The following is a 19,885-nucleotide window of genomic DNA, read 5'->3' as shown; positions in this document are numbered from 1 at the left end:
AAGAACAGGCTCAATGGAAGAAATAAAATAGGAGCAGGGAAGAGATGGGAGAGTTTGGTCAAAGCAGAGAATGTCAAGAGTTTGAAAACTGAGAAGCAGGGAAGTTTAGACTTGAAGATGAGATTTCTGGGATGGAACGAAGGGGTTTGCAGGGGAAAGAGGATTAAAAGAGATAAAAGGATTGTCTCCCTAGGCTATGGCAGCAGATGAGATAGAAAGGAATGGACACTTGGATTCAAATATAGAAGGTATGCCCACAAATGACATGGAAAACAACCCTTCATATATTTTAGTGAAGTTTTAACAAATTATGGATTTGGGAACTCTGTGTGACAATTAGGGTTTGTGGGTAATACTGCATTTTCATCACAGAAATCAGAAAAGAAAGTAGCTGGGCTTGTACTAGATGATAATTTGGAGAAGGATTAAATAACTGGCCTGAGAGGTGAGCAGGGAGGGACTTTTGACAACTCTTACATCCGCTTTGTCCTTCACAGTGCACAGTGTGTGATTCTTTAAAAGGGATTATTGACCATTGGTGTAGGCTTTTTCTTAGTCATAAGCTTCCAACCCATCCAACCCAGGTAAAGTTTCCCTCACTAATGTAGGATGCTAGCATCCTATTTTAGATACCATTTAAATGCCCTCTTCCCCAATAATAGCTAGGAAATATATAGACATCGACAGAATGCCAGCTAAATACTCCCTCCACTTTGCATGTCTCAAGATATTAGCATTTCAGACTTCCTCCATTGAATTGTGCACATTTTGAGGATGATAAATGCACTTATTTTTTCCATTTATATATTGAATGAAACTGTCTGTTTTATGAAATGCCTGTGTTTTTCATGGTTATAGGAAACTATACTGGTCGGACCAAGGAACAGACAGTGGTGTTCCTGCCAAGATTGCAAGTGCTAACATGGATGGCACATTCCCAAAAGTTCTCTTCACTGGGAACCTTGAACACCTGGAGTTTATCACCCTTGATATCAAGGAGCAGAAACTCTACTGGGCTGTCACCAGCACAGGAGTGGTATGCACACCCTGTTGGTCTTTACTGCTGAGCTTGTGTAGCTGATACTGATTGTTCCTTGTCTGGCTGTGGTTCCTGAACAATCTCACTTGGCCACTTGGGCCAGTGTTTTATTGCCCTTTCTTGTAATAACCTTTTTCCCTAGAGCAAATATTGCCCTAGTTGAAGTGCCTTTTTTCTAGTATATCCCTAGTTCCTTATAGAATAATGTTCATTGCCTTTTCCCTCATCCTTTGCTTTTCTGTAAGATAAAATATTTCCATTTCTCATTTCTTCTTTGTCCTTTAAGAACCATTCAAGTTTTAGTGTTTTCAGTGCTTTTCTTGGAAAGTTCTCCAGGCTCTCCAGTTGTAAAGAATAAGGGAAAAAAATGAAACTACCAAGCTTTTGATTTGAACATGGCATCCCGTCCTAGCTACATGCTGTCTCTAAGGTCTTGACATGGTTGATGCATATGGGAAAACTCGCTTTAGTGGTAATTTTAACTCCAAGGTTGAGTTCATTATTTTCTGCAAGAAGAAGCAGAAACTATAGAATTTAATCCATTCACAGAAATAATGTTTGATCATCACTTCCATGCTTATGCAATTAAACTGGGACAAGGCACATTAGAAGATGCTCAGTTATAACTATTGGTCAGTTAAAATATTGCAATGGATGTTGTACTGAACGTGTGCCAGTCTCTCCCCTGCTTTTTAAATAGTGATTGCAGATATGTTTTCCACATTGATACTCTCCGTAACATTGCACAGTAGGTTTGATTTTTCAGTTTGTTATCAGTTCAACGGTGCTAATTTCACTCCTAATACGTACATATAATGGTGACAAACTTTAAGGATCAAAAAAGTAGTGACGTGTGAAAGCACTTTGATGCCTGTATACAATGATGAAAGGGCTTTGTCACATGGTGTGATTTCTGTATACAACTTAGCACGTCCCAGACAGTGCCCACCACTCCTCTCCCTTCCTATTTCTGCATCTGCTCTGCTTTTCCAGATGTGTGTGAGCTTGTTGATGGTGTGACTCTCCATCTTGTCTCCTAGGTTAGAACCCTCATCTTTCCCCTCACTCTAATAACCATGTCCTTCTTTAATTATCACAAAATACTGGCAATCTGTCCTGTGCCTCTTTTCTCAGGTCCAGCCTTTCTCTGCCACCTCCTCCATACTAAGCCACTTCTCTTGAGCCATGATCAGATGATGGCTGTCAGTAATAAACCTTAGTTATGTGATGGAGACATGTTGTCTCTATAAATCCATGAAAAATAGGTTTGATCACTGCTCAGCCTAGAGAAATAGCTCCAAACACTTAAGCTGAGGTTGGCCAGCTAATCTGGTCCTGATCACTACCTCTAAACCCCCTCCTAAGCTTATCTTCCCTGTGCTCTAGCTTTCTGGAACTTCTGTCCGTTTCTAGGGCATAACCTGCTCTTATAACTGTTGGATTGCCTTGTCCGGTGAGGTGGTGAGCCAAATCTCGTTTATCTTTCTCACCAGTGCTCAGCTGAGATTCTAGCACAGAGGAGGCACTTGATACAGGTTTCTGGAATGAAATCAAACCACCTCTGTCTATAGCTTATTTTTCATCTAGAAGCAAACTTGTCATTTCCCATTAGGAACTTCATTTTTTTTGTGAGTTCTTTATCCAGTTAATCAGAGTCATTTTGACTAAGACTTGTTACCTGTTCTAATATAACAGCACCACCTTTTGCTCCATTCAATCTTGGTATCTGGTCATTGAATTAAAACATGTTTCATAGTCCCATTGCAGGAATTGTTGGTGAGGATGTTAAATCAGGGTCAGTCAGCTCCTCAGTAATAGTCTTTAGTTAGACAGTAAATGTGTTTCCTTGTCAGGAATATCACATGCAGGGACTAAAGAGGTTTAGTTCCCTTTTCTTCACCATGCCGTTTGAGAAAGTTGGTTGACTTCCTTGAGGTGCAACTTCATTATCAGTGAAATGGGCATAATGACATATAATTGTGATTATCAAATTAGAAAACAGATATGAAAAATCTCTCTCAAGGATAGAGTTCTGTATAGATGTGATGTATTATTAAGAAAATGTTAGTTTGCTGGAGGACAGGTGGGTGGGGCATGGGATAACTGGGTAATTGGCATTAAAAAGGGCATATCATGTGATGAGTGCTGGGTGTTATATGCCCCCAATGAATTACTGAATCCTACATCTGAAACTAATGATGTACTATATATTGGCTAATTGAATTTAAATTAAGAAAGAGAAATGAAAGAAAGAAAGAAAGAAAGAAAGAAAGAAAGAAAGAAAGAAAGAAAGAAAGAAAGGGAGAGAATGTTAGTTTTAAATGTTTCTCTCATTTCACCGTGAATCAATCAATAATGAGAATTCTGATCTTCTAGATTGAAAGAGGAAACGTGGATGGTACAAATCGAATGATTCTGGTAAACCATCTTTCCCACCCCTGGGGAATTGCTGTCTATGATTCCTTCCTTTATTATACTGATGAACACTATGAGGTCATTGAAAGAGTTGACAAGGCCACTGGGGACAACAAAGTAGTCTTGAGAGAGAATATTCCAAATTTGAGGGGTCTTCGAGTTTATCACAGACATGGTAAGTATTTGTCACTGAAACATGCATTCATGAATGTACAATGTATATTTACACATCTACACACTTTATATATATATATATACACACACACACACATGCCCACATACAGACCCATGTGTATACACCTGCATGCAAATTGAAATTACGCCAAATATTTTAAAAATGATAACCCTATCATAAGCTTGTTTAAGTGTCAAAGACTAATCTGGCATCTGAAAGGCCAGGTTGACTTCAGAGTAAGCTTATTCCCATTCTTTCCCCATCATTTAAAATTCCTTACTTCGCTTTTTCTTCATAGCAGTCCCTGATATATTATCTATCAGTTTATTTGTGTTTCTCATGAGAATGTAACCTCCTTAAGGACAGGCATTTTTGTCTATCTTGTTTCTTGCTGTATATCCAGTAACTAGATGAGTTTCTGGCACATTGAAGGTTGTCAGTAAACATTTGTTGGATATCTGCTGGAAAAATGGTAACAGGATAGAATTTTTAATCTTAAAAGGAATACTTGCCGTCTTCAACATTTTTTTCATAGATAATCTAACTTTTGATTTCCCCCTTAAATTACCATTATGACTTAGAGATTATTTTTTAGAGTTTTGACATATTTTATAGCTTTTAGTCTCTAACCAAAGCTTACTAAACAATTTGTTTGCTGTCTATAACCTAGATTTTTTAGTTGGCATTTGTTTTTATTGCATGTGAAAAAAACCTTTAAATGTTATTATTTGTTAATATTTTAAGTCAAATGCCTATCACATTGTTGATCATATAATTAAACTTATGACATTTTAAATGCCAGTACATAAATCAAAAGGGTTAGAAAAATTAGAATTTCCATACTAACCTCCCTAATTCTTCTAATTCCTATATAGATTTGTGGGGCACCTGGGTGGCTCAGTGGGTTAAGTGTATGTCTTTGGCTAACATCATGATCCCAGAGTCCACGGGATTGAGCCCTGCATCAGGCTGCTCATTCAACAGGGAGTCTACTTCTCCCTCTCCCTCTCCCTCTCTTCCTACTCATGCATTCTCTCCCTCTTTGTCTCTCAAATAAATAAATACAATATTTTTAAAAACGATTCCTGTATGATTTGTGGAAGAAAAACAATTGGTGTTCCATTCTCTAACTACCATATAATAATTCTGGTACCTTTATGTGTTGTTGTAGAAGCTATACTCTCTTCTATGCTGTTTTTGTGTTGTTAACACAGGTATTGTATTTTGCTATTGATTTTTATAATGAATTATGTGGTGACCCAATATAAGATATTTGAGAGAGCATGTCAAGTATGTGAGGTCAAAAGTTATAAATTAATTTTGCTTTCATTTAGATGCATCCTCCAATGGCTGTAGCAACAATGTGAATGCCTGTCAGCAGCTTTGCCTGCCTATACCAGGAGGCTTATTCTCATGTGCCTGTGCCAGTGGAATGAAACTGAATCCTGATAATCGGACCTGTTCTCCATATAGCTCTTTTCTTGTTGTTTCAATGCTCTCCATAATCAGAGGCTTTAGCTTGGAATTTTCAGATCACTCAGAAGCCATGGTGCCAGTGGCGGGCCAAGGTATGTCAACTCCAACAGAAGTAAGATTTCACTCTGTCTGGTGCCATGTTGAATTCTCGATTCCATAAAGCATTTCTCCACATTTGGATTCAGCATGTAATGAAGCTTGTCTTTCCCTTGAGATAAACTGGTTCTGCCTTGAATTGTTCTTAACCATTAGTGTACACCAGAATGGAAACCCAGATCTTGGTCCCATCTGCAAATTTTCTCATGTAGTAGTCTGGGATAGGGCTAGAGAATTTGCATTCCTAACAAATTCCCAGGGCATGGTGATGTTGCTGGTTCATGGACCATACTGAGAATGACAGGCCTAGAGCAAGACAGAATGTAACATGAGTTTGCAAGTAGTATGCGGAGTTCATGTTTTTAGAGTAACAGCTAATGGAGATTTGGGATCCGGGTTATACTATTTAGAACAGTAAGGAAGTAGACCATAATCTGGTTTCTTAATATGTATTTGATGAGTTGAAATAAATGAGTTGGCAGTATTAGAATCTCCTTAGATTTCTAATACTTAGAAAATACAGTTGTATTTTTGACAGTGTTTTATGTTTGTATACTGTGAACATAGAAAATGATCACTTGCTTCTTAGATGAACCAAGAGATTTCTAGATGTGTGTTACCACAAGGAGAACCAAGTGTTTACTCACACCACAAAGAGTATGTCACAGGATATTGATAGAAATAAAAGAAAGAAAGGGAAGAAAAAAGGTGAAGGGAATGGAGGAATGAGAGAGATGGTCAGAAGAGGTGACAACACATATGGTGAAAGGAGTCAGGGAGTGTTTGGCACCACACATGCTCCTGACTAATGATTATATTTACAAATACTCAAGACTCATCTTTGTTTTCCTGTATCTTAAAAGTTATGGATCTAAGTTACCATCTTATAAAGGTATAAAATCAATTATATTTTTCTCCCAATTTTTCATTTTCAAAAATTTTAAATCAGAGAAGTTGAAAGAAAGGTACACTGAATATCCTTATACCCTTCATTTAGATAAAAAAATTGTTAATATTTCAACATATTTGAACTCTCAGTATGAGTGTGTGTGTGTGTGTACTTGCACATACATATACATACATTTAGTGTTACTAGTTTCAAGTGTACAGTATAATGTGGACTTTTTATTCATTTTTTTTAAATTCAGTGTGTTACATTTACCACAATCACTCTTGACGCTCCTTTGGATTCATTTTGGCCAGATAGAATCTTTTGAAATGACTACCTGTATTTTTTGACATGATCCCATTAATGTTTGAGTGCTTCCTTGCTTCTGGGCATAAGAAGGTCTTCTAGGCACCTTGTACCTTCCCCTCCCAAGCTTATAGTCAGCTGTTTCTCCCAGGAACCAGTTCTCCTTATTTTGAGAAATGGCTTTTAGAAACCAAGATCTGGGTGCTAGGTATGCTCATTGCAAATGAGAAATAGTTTTATTTTATAATGAGGGCATGGTCAGAGCAAGGGGTTGGGGATGATGGTATGAGAGGAAGGGAAGAAAAAGTTCTAGTTCCAGTTAGAGCATTGTTTAATGATCTTTTCTTAAATGTTTCAGGACGAAATGCGCTGCATGTGGATGTTGATGTATCTTCTGGCTTTATTTATTGGTGTGATTTTAGCAGTTCTATGACATCTCGTAATGCAATCCGTAGAATCAAACCCAACGGGTCTGGTTTTACAAACATTGTTACACATGGGATAGGAGAAAATGGAGTTCGGGGTATTGCAGTGGATTGGGTAGCAGGTGGGTAAGCTGTATAGTGATTTTATTGAAAAGTCTTTTTGTGTTTGCATTTTATTTTATACTTGAAAAAAGTATAATCAGTTTAATCTGATACTATGTATACTACAAATCTATTTTTCTAGATAATTATTGGTATTAAGATAAATTGAATTATGCTTTTAGACCAAGGTGTATGTCTATTAAGTTAATGATCAGGTGTTTCAGTGGACAGATTCATAATAGCTAATTCATTTCCTTCTGTTAACATAATCAAAAGTAGGCAAAATGGCTAGAAAAATTATGTTGATTTTTTTCACATTTAGAGTAGCACCTAATTTCTAAATTAAAAATGTCTAAATTTTCAAGTAGAAAGGGATATTACAATAAGTGAACCATGAAATGACAATCATTTATTTTAAAGCTCAGCAATTTTAGTTAACAAATTCTTAATTGCTTCATCTTGTTCATATATAAAAACTCTTTGATCATTAATCATTTCCTTTATTGTAATTGTATTGAAATGCCCGACCCAGTATTACATTAACTTAGTTGTTTTGATTCATGTACTTAATTTTGTTAATTTTATTTCTATTTTTTAATAATGACATACATAGCATCTATTTATTAATATTCTAAACAACTCTAGGAATACAAATATGATCTCCAGGAGGTAACAGGACCCCCTATCACTGACTTATTCCCTCATTAACCATTGTTGAAGCTCCCACAAACTCTGTGTGATTATAACCCCTGAATCTCCTTTGATGTGCAAAGACATTGAATTGGTTGGTAATTATCCTCACATATGGCTTGATATGTTCCTACTCTTGCATAGCAAAATCACCTGCTGTTTTTTAATTTTAGTTTTTAATATTTTAAAATTTTTAATTAAATTCCAATTAGTTAACATACAGTGTAATATTAGTTTTATGAATGACACACTAAGAATCAAATGTAGTAAATGTATTATAGTTATGATCCTATTCTATAAAAATAGGTATCATTGTGTGTTAATCAGGTTTGGTAAGTAGATATCACTTAGAAATATTAATATATTATGAAAATCTAGGAACTATAATAAGGGTTTATTCTAAATAATAAATATCATAGTATGGTTAGATAAGGCTTTAACTGGATTCCTAAATCCCATTTCTGATTACAAATTCCTTTATCACTTCTGAGAATATAGCTAAAGCAGGAGTCTATGGCCTATGGACCAAATGAAGCCCACTGGCTGTTTTTTCACCAACAGTTTTATTAAGAAATAATTGACACATATCACTGTGTAAATTTAAGGCATACAGCATCATGGTTTGATTTACATATATTGTTAAATGGTTAGCACAATAGGTACAACTAACATCCATTGTCTCATATGGATACAATAGAAAGGAAAGAAAGAAGAAAAGAAAAAAAATTTTTTTCTTGTAATGAAAACTCTTAGGATTTACTTTCTTAACCACTTTCAAATATGCTATCCATCAATGTTAACTATAGTCATTATGTTGTACTTATTTTTTTATAATTAGAGATTTGTACTTTTGGACCATGCCTATTTTTGTGAGGAAGGTTTTACTAGAACACAGCTGTGCCTATTTGTCTATGGCTGCTTTTCATGTTTACAATGGCAGACCTGAGTACTTGTGAAAGAAACCATATGCTCTATGAAGCCTAAAATATTTACTATCTGGCCCTTTACAGAAAAAGTTTGCCAAACCTGGATGAAAGGATTTGAATATATAAAGGGTAGATCAGTAGCATATTGCATATTGGCCTGATATCTCCAGAGTAATTTTGACTCAGACAAAAATAAATGTTCCCTGGTAGCAGAATTGACCATTCAACAATAGGCTTTTGACTACGTGGAATCAGTATGGGATCACTCTACTCATTCTATTGTCTTCATACCATTGTGTTTTTATTCTAGCATTTGCATCACTGTGTAATGTCCAAAGACAAATGGGCTTTTGCTTTGGTGGCTCAGAGGGTTCATATGATGAAAACAGCTACACTAGTCAGACTAGCCTATTAACTTATGTTAATACTAAGCACAGAGGCACTTGACACCACTAATAGGCGGAGAAGCTGCTAGCTTTCCCTCTTTGTTCCTTTCATCATGTTTGGAGTATAATTTATGCCATAAAAACGTGTATGAGAATCTCTGGAGATTTAAGTGTTAAACATTCAGGTGGGAGAGGAAGGATATTCTTTTTTTTTTTTTTTTAAGGACATTCGTTCTTTAAAATTTTTTAAAGATTTTATTTATTCATGAGAGAGAGAGAGAGAGAGAGGGAGGCAGAGACACAGGCAGAGGGAGAAACAGGCTCCATGCAGGGAGCCTGATGTGGGACTCGATCCCAGGTCCCCAGGATCATGGTCTGGGCTGAAGACGGCGCTAAACTGCTGAGCTACCTAGGCTGCCCGAGGAAAGACATTCTGGGAAAAAAATTTTCAGTTGAAAGTGGGTTATGATGCTTCCTATGAATTCTAATCTGCTTTAGAAGCTGAAGATAGTCACTTTCTCTTTAAATTTGAAGGAGAAATTTTTTTAAAGGTTTATTTATTTGAGAGAGAGACAGTGTGTGGGAGTAGGGGAAGGGCAGGGGGCAGGGAGAGACTCTCAAGCAGACTCATTCACCCATGTGGGTCTTGAGGCAGGGCTCAATCTCATGACCCTGAGACCATGACCTGAGCTGAAACCAAGAGTTGGACAGTCAACCGACTGAGCCGAGCCACCCAGGCAGCCCGAAACAATTTTAGTTCCTAAGAGAAATTTTTCCAAGTCTAAACTGAGTCATTTATTATCTTGTAAAAGATAACATTTACTGACAAAACCTCAGCCTTATATATTTTGTTCTGAATTTGGAAAGATTCCCTCTTTTTCCTTCTTGGTTTTGCATTTATCAGCACGTTCTTCCATTTTCTGCAGGAAATCTTTATTTCACCAATGCTTTCGTGTCTGAAACACTGATAGAAGTTCTGCGGATCAATACCACTTACCGTCGTATTCTCCTTAAAGCCACAGCAGATAGGCCCAGGGATATTGTTGTAGACCCCAAGAACAGGTATCTCTTCTGGGCTGACTATGGGCAAAGCCCAAAGATTGAACGTTCTTTTCTTGATTGTACCAATCGAACTGTGCTTGTATCAGAAGGCATTGTCACACCACGGGGCTTGGCAGTAGACCATAGCAATGGCTACATTTACTGGGTTGATGATTCTTTAGATATAATTGCAAGGATTGGTATTGAGGCAGAGGAAACTGAAGTGATTCGTTATGGCAGTCGTTACCCAACTCCTTATGCCATCACTGTTTTTGGAAATTCTATCATATGGGTAGACAGGAATTTAAAAAAAATCTTCCAAGCTAGCAAGGAACCAAATAGCAGTGAGCCACCAACAGTGATAAGGGACAATCTCAATTGGCTAAGAGATGTGACCATCTTCGACCAGAGTGTTCAGCCCCGATCACCAGCTGAGGTCAACAACAACCCTTGCTTGGAAAATAATGGTGGATGCACCCATTTCTGCTTTGCTCTGCCTGGATTGGACACTGCAAAATGTGGCTGTGCTTTTGGAACTCTAGAAGGTAATGGCAAGAGCTGTGCCATGCCATCAGAAAATTTCCTCATCTTTGCCTTGGAAAACACCTTGAGAAGCTTACATTTGGACCCTGAGGTTCATAGCCCACCTTTCCAAGCAATAAGTGTGGATAGAGTTGCTGTAGACCTAGCCTATGATGGCCTAAGTAACAGAATCTACTTCACACAATCGTTAGAATCTGGAAACAGTCGGATTTCATACGTCAGTCTAAATTCAGGGACCAGATCACCCACTGCTGTTATTTCAGGTAAGGGCACTCCAGGAGCAGCTTATCTTGGAAGTTGACGCAATGTAATCAAAACATGTGGATGACCCCAGGGGTTCTAAAATGCTTTTCAGGATTCTTAATGCCTTTGTGTGTGTTTGTTGGTGTATGTCCAGGTAAAGGGAATCTTGATGGCATTGCCTTTGACTGGATCAATAGAAGAATATATTACAGTGACTACACCAACCAGACAATTAACTCCATGGCGGAGGACGGGTCTCAGCGCACTGTGATAGCCCACGTTTCAAAACCAAGAGCAATTGTATTGGATCCTTGCCGAGGGTATGCCACAGTCTTATTTTTCATACTTTCTATATGCTTATTTCTGGAGGGAGTGGGGCCTGAAATTAGGTTATGTTCATAGACAGCCAACATTTTATGGACTTGAAACTCTGTAGCTATATATTCAAGGGTGAAAGAACATGAGTAACTTTGGGAAGTAATTCCTGTTGTTGCTAGAAAGGTTGGCTATGTAATAGGAATTACTACTCTTACTCAGTAAGTTTTAGGAAGTTTTGTGAGTGATGATGGAGTGGGTTTCATTTGCTATATTAATGTGAAATTTGCAGTTAAAGAAGGCTGCCGTTCTTTTTTTTAACTAAAAGGTATGGGGTTCCTGGTGGTCAACTAATTATGACTCCTTTTTGATGACTAGGTACATGTACTGGACTGACTGGGGTACTAATGCCAAAATTGAGAGAGCCACACTGGGAGGAAATTTCCGGGTACCTATTGTGAACAGCAGCCTGGTATGGCCCAATGGGCTCACTCTGGACTACGAAAATGATCTTCTTTACTGGGCAGATGCCAGTCTGTACGTTCTTTCATTATTTTTGTGGGTGTTGATAAGAAGAGTTCTTGCTTCCACTTTCAGAGGAGGGATTTGCATAATGCGATGAAAATATAATATGCCAAATAGATATGGCCAAAATGTAGAATCACAGTTTTATGAACCATATTCTAGCTTGGTGAATGTACTTGTGAAAATTGATCTATCATGAGATTGAATAATTATGAACTAGAAGGCATCTAAAGATACATTACTAGATGAGTTAATTTCAATTATAATTACAAATGTAATCACTCAATTTATAATCTCCAAGCCCCATGTAACTATCATAAAATAGAATATCTTTTAAATGCACATTGTTATTAAGTGTCCTCTGGGCTTTAGCCTTCAGTTAAAAACATTTTCCTTTAGTCTTTAACTATGGTCATCTCAGCCAATTTCATAGTGTTTTCCTTTCTAACTCTAATTTTATATGTAACTTCTTCAAGTAGCCCTGAAATCACTCATATTCCAATCATCCTAATGGAATAGTTGAAAAGATGAGATGATTTCTTTTATTATTGCTGGTGTCTACATGTCAGGAATCTTAACTTTGCTTATTTTCTTAAGATTTTGGTCTTCTGCTGTGACACTAAGCACCTAACAATCTCATCTTTTCTTCATCTTCTCATTTGAAGCAAGCAATGATGTTTAGTGTCTAAATTTGGATCATTATAGGTAAATACCTCTGGGTACTAGGTAAATGACAAATCGAGAAAGTCCTTAAGGGAGTGGGAAGGAAAATGTAATTCATATTTTATTGAGTGACTATTATTGCTAAACACCGAGTTCCATGCATTGTATGTATTATTTCATAATTTTCTCCTATTTTAAATTTCAGCTTGGCTCCCTTTGTAGGATTACTTAAAGGTTAGATTAATATTTGGAAATCAATGAATTTGTAGGCCATTGTTTGATATGCAAATGAAGACTCCCATCATCAGATGAAACTTTTCTTCCTGCCATACGCTGCTCCTGAAAAGAAAATTGGGGTCTTGCGTAAAGGAATGGTTAGGCCCAGGCAGTGGGCTGCCATTTGAAAGACTTAGTCTTTCTGGATTCCAACATTTTGTTTTTTACTTCATTTTAGGCAGAAGATTGAACGTAGCACTCTAACAGGCACGCAGCGTGAGGTCATTGTCAACACAGCCTTTCATCCTTTTAGCTTGACTCTCTATGGCCAGTATATTTATTGGACTGACTGGAACACAAAAAGAATTTACCGAGCTAACAAATATGATGGGTCAGGTCAGACGGCAATGACCACGAGTTTTCCCTTCCGGCCTAATGGTATTCGTGTTGTCGTGAAGAACCAACAGCAGCAATGTAGCAATCCTTGCAGCGAGTTTAATGGAGGCTGCAGTCATATTTGTGCACCAGGTAAGGCATTGCCCACAAAGAATGAATCGTGTAGAATAATAATGATGATGCTTGGTAGGGAAGGCTGAGGGATATTCAGCTCTAACAGGGCAAAAAAATTCCAGATTCTCCTTGATTTCAGAGTAATTCGTAAAATAGATTTGGGGGTTTATATGTTTAGAGGAAGACTTTAACAGGTTTCTTTTCTATTTGATATGGAGCCCTCTTATGAAGGCAATTTTAACTCAAGCTTGGTGGAAAAAAAATGAAAGATGGGGTCTTTGGCTGCCAAACTTCATGACTCATAAAAATTCCCAACAATGAGCTTACCTCCCTTATGAAAGGATCTAGTTCTTCCACTTAGGAGGTACTATTTATAGTTTGAAATATTTCTGATGATATTTTAAAGTGTGGCATTATATGATTCATTGTGTATTTTATAGATGGCAACTGATTCATAGGAAGATGCATCTTTTGATACTATTGCTTTATAGATTTTGCTAAGGAGTGAGAATCATTTCTATGTTTCAGTGTAGGGAAGAGCTAGTTGTTAAAGATTAGGGTGACTTAGCCATGTTTATTAGAATTGGTGGGGTTTTTTTTTCATTCTGAGTAAAACACTCAATATAGTTGAGAAGCTGATGGGAAGAGTTTCTATGGTATGTCTTCTAGTGCCTTTAATATAGAAATATTGCCACTGCTATTCTGGAAGAGAAAATATGAATGATTGCTACACAAATTTTTGCTTTTTGGGCCAACTTTTATTCAGGTCCAAATGGTGCTGAGTGCCAATGTCCACATGAGGGCCACTGGTATCTGGCCAACAACAAAAAACACTGCATTGTGGACAATGGTACACGATGTGATAGTTCCAAGTTCACCTGCCTCAATGGGCACTGCATCTTGGAGCAATGGAAATGCGACAACGATAATGACTGTGGTGATGGCAGTGATGAGCTGGAAAGCGTCTGTGGTGAGTTGGACTCTTGGAGCTTTCATTAGGAGGTAAACTTGTCTTTATGCCAAGTGTTTGGTACAGAATCCTGCTGTATGTGAATAGGTTTGAATTTTGTATCTATGTGTCCTGTTAGAATTGAAAACATTTAGTCCAAGAATTCAGACTGTTAAATCACATATAAGCTGATACACATGCCAGGGAATAGTGTATGATGCTTTATTAGGAAGCACCTCTGTAGTGGTTTAGAGCAAAGATGCTGGATTGAAATCTTTGTTATGCCATTTATAACGTGTGTAGTCATTGGAAAGTTCCCTATCTGAGCCTCAGACACCTCATCTGTAAGATGGATCTATTACTAAAATTTCTGTGAGGAGTGAGAGAAATATATGAAAAACATAGCATGGGCCTTGGTGCGTGTTAAGCATGGCTTAGCATGGAACTAAGAGCTCTAATAGGTGATTGTTATCATTTTATTAATTTTCATAGCAGAAGGATCCCTAAAAATTTATTGAAATCAGTGTTCAGCTTCCATCCGGATGGGGTGGGTAAAATACTAGAAGTTAGCTACATTTTTCCAATAGACTGTGTAGGGGCTAAGAGTTTTATTTTCCCCTAGGAAATTGTGTTTGTATGCTTTTCTGTGATTGGGATAAAATTTTAAATTGAGATGAGAGAGAAATGAAGTAACTCTGACATTTGCTTAAAATATCTAATTTGCTCAAAAAAAAGTATACAACCTATTTTGTTTAATCTAATTGAAAGTTTATCTCACTTTGCACGCAGTCCGTTTTTGCAGCCATTTTTGCTTTAGAAGGTAAACTCAAAGTATCCCTTTCATTTGATTGTATTTTTTTTTCTTTTTTTAGGAACTAGGATGATGCTTTAATTGATATTCTTTCTTCTTCTTAGCATTTCATACGTGCCAGCCGACAGCCTTCACCTGCGCCAATGGGCGATGCGTCCAGTATCATTACCGTTGTGACCACTACAATGACTGTGGTGACAATAGTGATGAGGCAGGGTGCCTGTTCAGGGAATGTAATGCCACTGTGGAGTTTACTTGCAGTAACAGAAGGTGCATTCCTCTTCAGTTTGTCTGCAACGGCATTAACAACTGCCATGATAATGATACCTCAGATGAGAAAAATTGCTGTAAGTTCAACAAGTATTTATTGTGCTTTGGGGTCTGAAATCTTTTGTGTGTGTGTGTGTGTGTGTGTTTTGATTTCTTGAGTCTCTTTCACCCTCATGGGAGATCATTTTTATGTAGGAACAAAGGCTTTCTGAAAAAAAAAAGTATCTAGAACATCGATTTCATTTTAATATATTCTGCTAAATGGTTTTTAAAAACAGCTCTAATGTGAATTATTCACCTAAATTTATGGACCCATATGACCATTAAGTATTTTATCCTCAAATATTTTATCTTTAGTTTACATATCTGCCACACTAAAAATTCACTTGACAAAATTTTTTTTGTTTTAAAAGTATCAATAGTTACTGACAAATACTATTGCCTAAATGTGTTGTGGTTAATGTCTGTTATGCACAAAACTATACAGTGTAGTGTTGACTGTCATGATTTCTTTCTTTCATTTTTTGGTAAATTGTTTCATTTATTTCTCTGAAATTTCTGGGATTTGCACCTCAGCATCCAGGGAAAATCAGAGAGCAGTGCATAAATTTGAATACATTTTCAATTTGGATATATCTCCATGCTCTGCTGCTTTTATAGGGAGAGTTACATACAATATTTATTTGGATATGCCTTTTAAAAGAACTCCTTCTTATGGAAAATTTCAAACATGTACCGAAGTAGAAAGAATAGTAAAATGCAGGCATCCATTACTCAACTTCAACATTTATCAACAATTGATCTATTTGTTTCATCCATTTCCCCTGATTTTTTTTTTCCTGAGTGTTATAAAGCAACTCTCAGACATGCATGTCACTTATGAAGATATTTTGAAAACCAACTACCAGGCCATTATGATGCCTGGCAAAACTGACAATACTTCTTGACTACTCAATCCAAATTTGAGTGTAATCATTATTCCCAAAATGTCTTTATGCAGTTGCTCTGTTATATTACCATTCAGACAAGGTCTACACATGGATTTTGATGATTATGGCTCTTAAATCTCTTTTATACCTTAGCAGTGGCTTTATTTTTTTAAAAGCCATTGAGTTATCCTGTGGATCTCCCACATTCTGGATTTGACTAATTGCTTAATTGAGCCATTTATTTTGTCCTGATTTCCTACTAACTGGAATTTGTACCTAGAGGTCTGATTACATTAGGTTCAATTCTTTGAGTAAGAATTCTCCATAGGTGGAACTGTATATTTCCTGTTGCATCACATCATGAAACACATAATACTTGGTTGTTCCACATTAAGTAATGATAAAATTAATTAGTGGATTTAGGAGTCAGCTTGAATCATCCCTTAAGAACTTTCCATTAACCTGTTACCCAGTGGTTTTAGCATACATGAACATATTTTAGAAATCCATTATTTCTTTAAGAGTTACAAAGTAAGTGTTTAAAATTCTGTTATTCCTTCTACATATATTAGGTAAAGTTCCATAAAGAAGAAATTTTCCTTATCAGCTATTTTGTTACTCTGAAGTATAATTCTGCGAGATAAATTCTCGATTCTTTCCCTTCGTCAGTTTTTGGAGTAATGAGTTGGTGACCGATGAGTACTAGTTTTTGTCCTGTTTTTAGTATTAGACTAATGGATTTTTACATATTTGAATTTTAGTGCAGTAAAGTCATTTAGTCTTTTTGGCACTCAACTTCACTATCTTAGGCCAGTGGGAGCTCTGCTAAGTTGGGTCCTCTGTTATTTTGACATGGCGCATTCCTGTCCATTTCCTAACTAAGACCTGGAAAGAGACCTCATTCCTTCTGTTGATTTAGAGATTACCACAGTGTTGAGTTGCTGGTTCCTATTTGGCTCTCATTTCAGGGCTTTTCAGTATACAGAGGTAGGAAATACAATTTTTTAAGAAAAAAAGTGTATATTAGTCTTTCCTATTTTAATTTAAGATTATAATTTTTTAATTTAGATTTTATAATTCTGTCTCTTTTATGCTTAAAATATTGGTTTCTGATGACATTAGGATATTTACTTATTTGCTTTATTCTACCATAATTTTGAAATGCCTATAATTTCAAAATAACCACACGAGTAATACTATTACTAATAAATCTACTAATCATGATTTAAGATTTTTAGGTCCTTTTTGTTCTTAGATTATGTCCTGCGATGTAGACAGAATAATGGTTTTAAAGTCACTTGAATAATTTATTCTCTGAATGATTATGCTATTAACTTGATGTAGCATTTGCTTCTATTACCATTTCCAAATTTTAAGAATTGGTTTCCTTTTTCCATTTTTATTTCATTGTTATTTATACAAAGTAATATACATGGTTCCATGGTCAAAATTATATGATCGGTATATTCACAGCGGTCTTTCCTTCTTATCTTCTCAATCTATCCAAAGGGTATCCACCTTCTTCACCTTAGCCTTCTTTCCTTTCAATATCTTGGATAGCTAGAGGAGAGATTCATTATTGGCTTTTAATCGTGCTTTATTTCTGTTAACAAGGTATGCTGGAGATTTGTACTGTCATTCTTTATTAATGTACAGAGATCTTTTTCATTCCTTTTTACAGTTACATATTACTCCACTGTGTGGATATACCATAGTTTATTTAACTAAGAGTTGAGACTCTTGTTGGTGCTATTAAATAATTAAAACAGATGATTTAAAGGACAAAGTAACTAACCATGCTCTCTCCTCACCCCCCACCCCCATTAGCTGGAAATAATTTCTTTTTACTCTAGAAGCAATTGTGAAAAATAACTGTCATGGTTGATGCCTCTGTGAGAGGTTTAAACATATCTCTCTTCTGGTGTTTTGAGTCCAGTAGCTCTGTTAGTTAGCATGGACATTTTTAATGCTATATCTATGTGATGAATCTGTTCCAAATATTTATCTGGCTGTCTTTTCCAAGCTGATCGCACCTGCCAGCCTGGATATGTAAAATGTCAGACGACCAACATTTGCATTCCTCATTTTTACTTGTGTGATGAAGATAATGACTGTGGAGACATGAGTGATGAAAGCCCTGTTTTCTGTGGTAAGAGAAACCTGCTGCTCTTTCTGTGATTCCAGAGGTGCATGTCTGGAGCTAATAATAGCCTAAGTGTTGGGGCTATTTGTCACCTCAGGCAGTTACTTTAGGATATGGTTAGAGGAGCATAAGCAACCTCTCTCTCTGTTGTCTTTGAATGGATTTCTACTCCAAATACTTGTTCCAGAGTCCTGCTTTGATACCTGACCTTTTACAATTGTGGAGCCATTTCTCCCAGAGTCCAGGGCCTCTTGTTTTCAGGAATCACTGCCCACAACAGAATATGGATGTCAAGCTCTTATATTTACTCTAAATATGATTAAAGTTACCATTAGTAACTGAAAGAACTTTTCTTTTAAATATGCTTGAATTTCAGAAACCTTTGTTTTGTATTTAGCAATTTGGTTCAGTCAAGCATTTCCCTGTATTTATACATTGAATTAAAAGGCCTTTCTTAAGCTTGATAACTTTGAGGCTATCAGCATAAATAGATGCATAATTTAAGAATTTAGTAATTATCACCAGACCAGGGTACAGTCATAGAATAGGCGTCAGTTGCAGTAAGAACAGGACAAAGCAGAATTCAAGATGTAGCCATCAGAGAGGGACATGTAGATTAGAGATAGTATGACCTATCAGAGACCTGCTTCCTTATCAATTTTACCCCTGTGAATCATCAGATACCAAGGTCCAAAGCAAAGGGCCTTGTAGACCAGAAGAATGTAAGACTTGATTTTAGTTTGTACCCACAAAACAATTTAGAAAGTACATCTGACCAGAGCTACCTAAGATTACTCAAGACAAGAATAGGTAAAGCCATTTTTGCAAGTAAAGATCCCATATAACAAGGATGAATAAGAATACAACTGTCTTTTTAAAACCATGTGGGCTGAGCTCAGATAGGGTCATTTCTGCTTTTAATATTGTCTCCATAGAAGTTATTTACTTTTAGGTCACAGCAGAAAACATAGAACCAAGTCTCCTTATATGTAACTTGTTTCATATATCAAAAAGATATTTCTTTGATGTTTCTAACAAATACAATTTTCTGTTGGGTTTCTAGAATCTAGAAAGAAAAGTTGAGCAGTATTGCTTGCCTTCTCTCTCCCTGCCTTCCCCTTCCCCCACCCCCCGAAAGCTTATTTAAAACTCTGCCCAGGCCTCAGTCTTCTTTCCCTGGCACCTATTTCAGATATATGGGCAAATGGTTAAGACTAATGGGAACAAGCCTGTGTCTTACTCCTGGGTTTTACCTCTGTCCTCAGCTTCTCACACGTGCAGCAGTGATGAGTTTCCCTGTACGTCTGGACGTTGTATCCCTAAACACTGGTACTGTGATGAAGAGGGAGATTGTCCTGATGGCTCTGATGAACCTGCCACTTGTGGTAAGAGAGTAAGCAAGCGAGACAAGCATTATGATGCAGCTAGAGAAACTCTTCCATTACTTCCAAGTACAGACTAGGATCACAGCTGTCAAATGTTTACATTCTGTGCCTCTCCTCTCAGCTAAGACGATAAAACCACTCAGCCTCAGCAGACAGGCATTAAAAAAAAAACCTGTTGGGAGCCCTGGGTGGCGCAGCGGTTTGGTGCCTGCCTTTGGCCCAGGGCGCGATCCTGGAGACCTGGGATCGAATCCTACATCGGGCTCCCGGTGCATGGAGCCTGCTTCTCCCTCTGCCTGTGTCTCTGCCTCTCTCTCTCTCTCTGTGACTATCATAAATAAATAAATTGAAAAAAAAATAAATAAAAATAAAAAAAACCTGTTAGTGTAGGGTGCCATGTGGGGAGCTGATCAGGGT

At 36.9% G+C, this 19,885-nt stretch overlaps 1 protein-coding gene across 1 annotated transcript in view; it reads left to right on the top strand.

The window, feature by feature from the left end:
• Positions 1 to 19,885, top strand: part of LRP2 (LDL receptor related protein 2) — a 196,484-nt gene that overhangs the window by 118,489 nt on the left and 58,110 nt on the right. The window contains exons 35-46 of the mRNA XM_035698279.2: positions 859 to 1,036; positions 3,416 to 3,629; positions 4,964 to 5,197; positions 6,755 to 6,943; positions 9,852 to 10,772; positions 10,907 to 11,072; positions 11,446 to 11,604; positions 12,710 to 12,999; positions 13,748 to 13,951; positions 14,846 to 15,088; positions 17,964 to 18,089; positions 19,349 to 19,468. Of these exons, the coding sequence (XP_035554172.2) occupies positions 859 to 1,036; positions 3,416 to 3,629; positions 4,964 to 5,197; positions 6,755 to 6,943; positions 9,852 to 10,772; positions 10,907 to 11,072; positions 11,446 to 11,604; positions 12,710 to 12,999; positions 13,748 to 13,951; positions 14,846 to 15,088; positions 17,964 to 18,089; positions 19,349 to 19,468 (3,044 nt within the window). The remainder of the gene's footprint in view (positions 1 to 858; positions 1,037 to 3,415; positions 3,630 to 4,963; positions 5,198 to 6,754; positions 6,944 to 9,851; positions 10,773 to 10,906; positions 11,073 to 11,445; positions 11,605 to 12,709; positions 13,000 to 13,747; positions 13,952 to 14,845; positions 15,089 to 17,963; positions 18,090 to 19,348; positions 19,469 to 19,885) is intronic.

This window comes from Canis lupus, chromosome 36 (genome assembly GCF_003254725.2).
Source record: "Canis lupus dingo isolate Sandy chromosome 36, ASM325472v2, whole genome shotgun sequence".
Taxonomy (NCBI): domain Eukaryota; kingdom Metazoa; phylum Chordata; class Mammalia; order Carnivora; family Canidae; genus Canis; species Canis lupus.
This window is presented reverse-complemented; position numbering and strand designations above follow the sequence as displayed.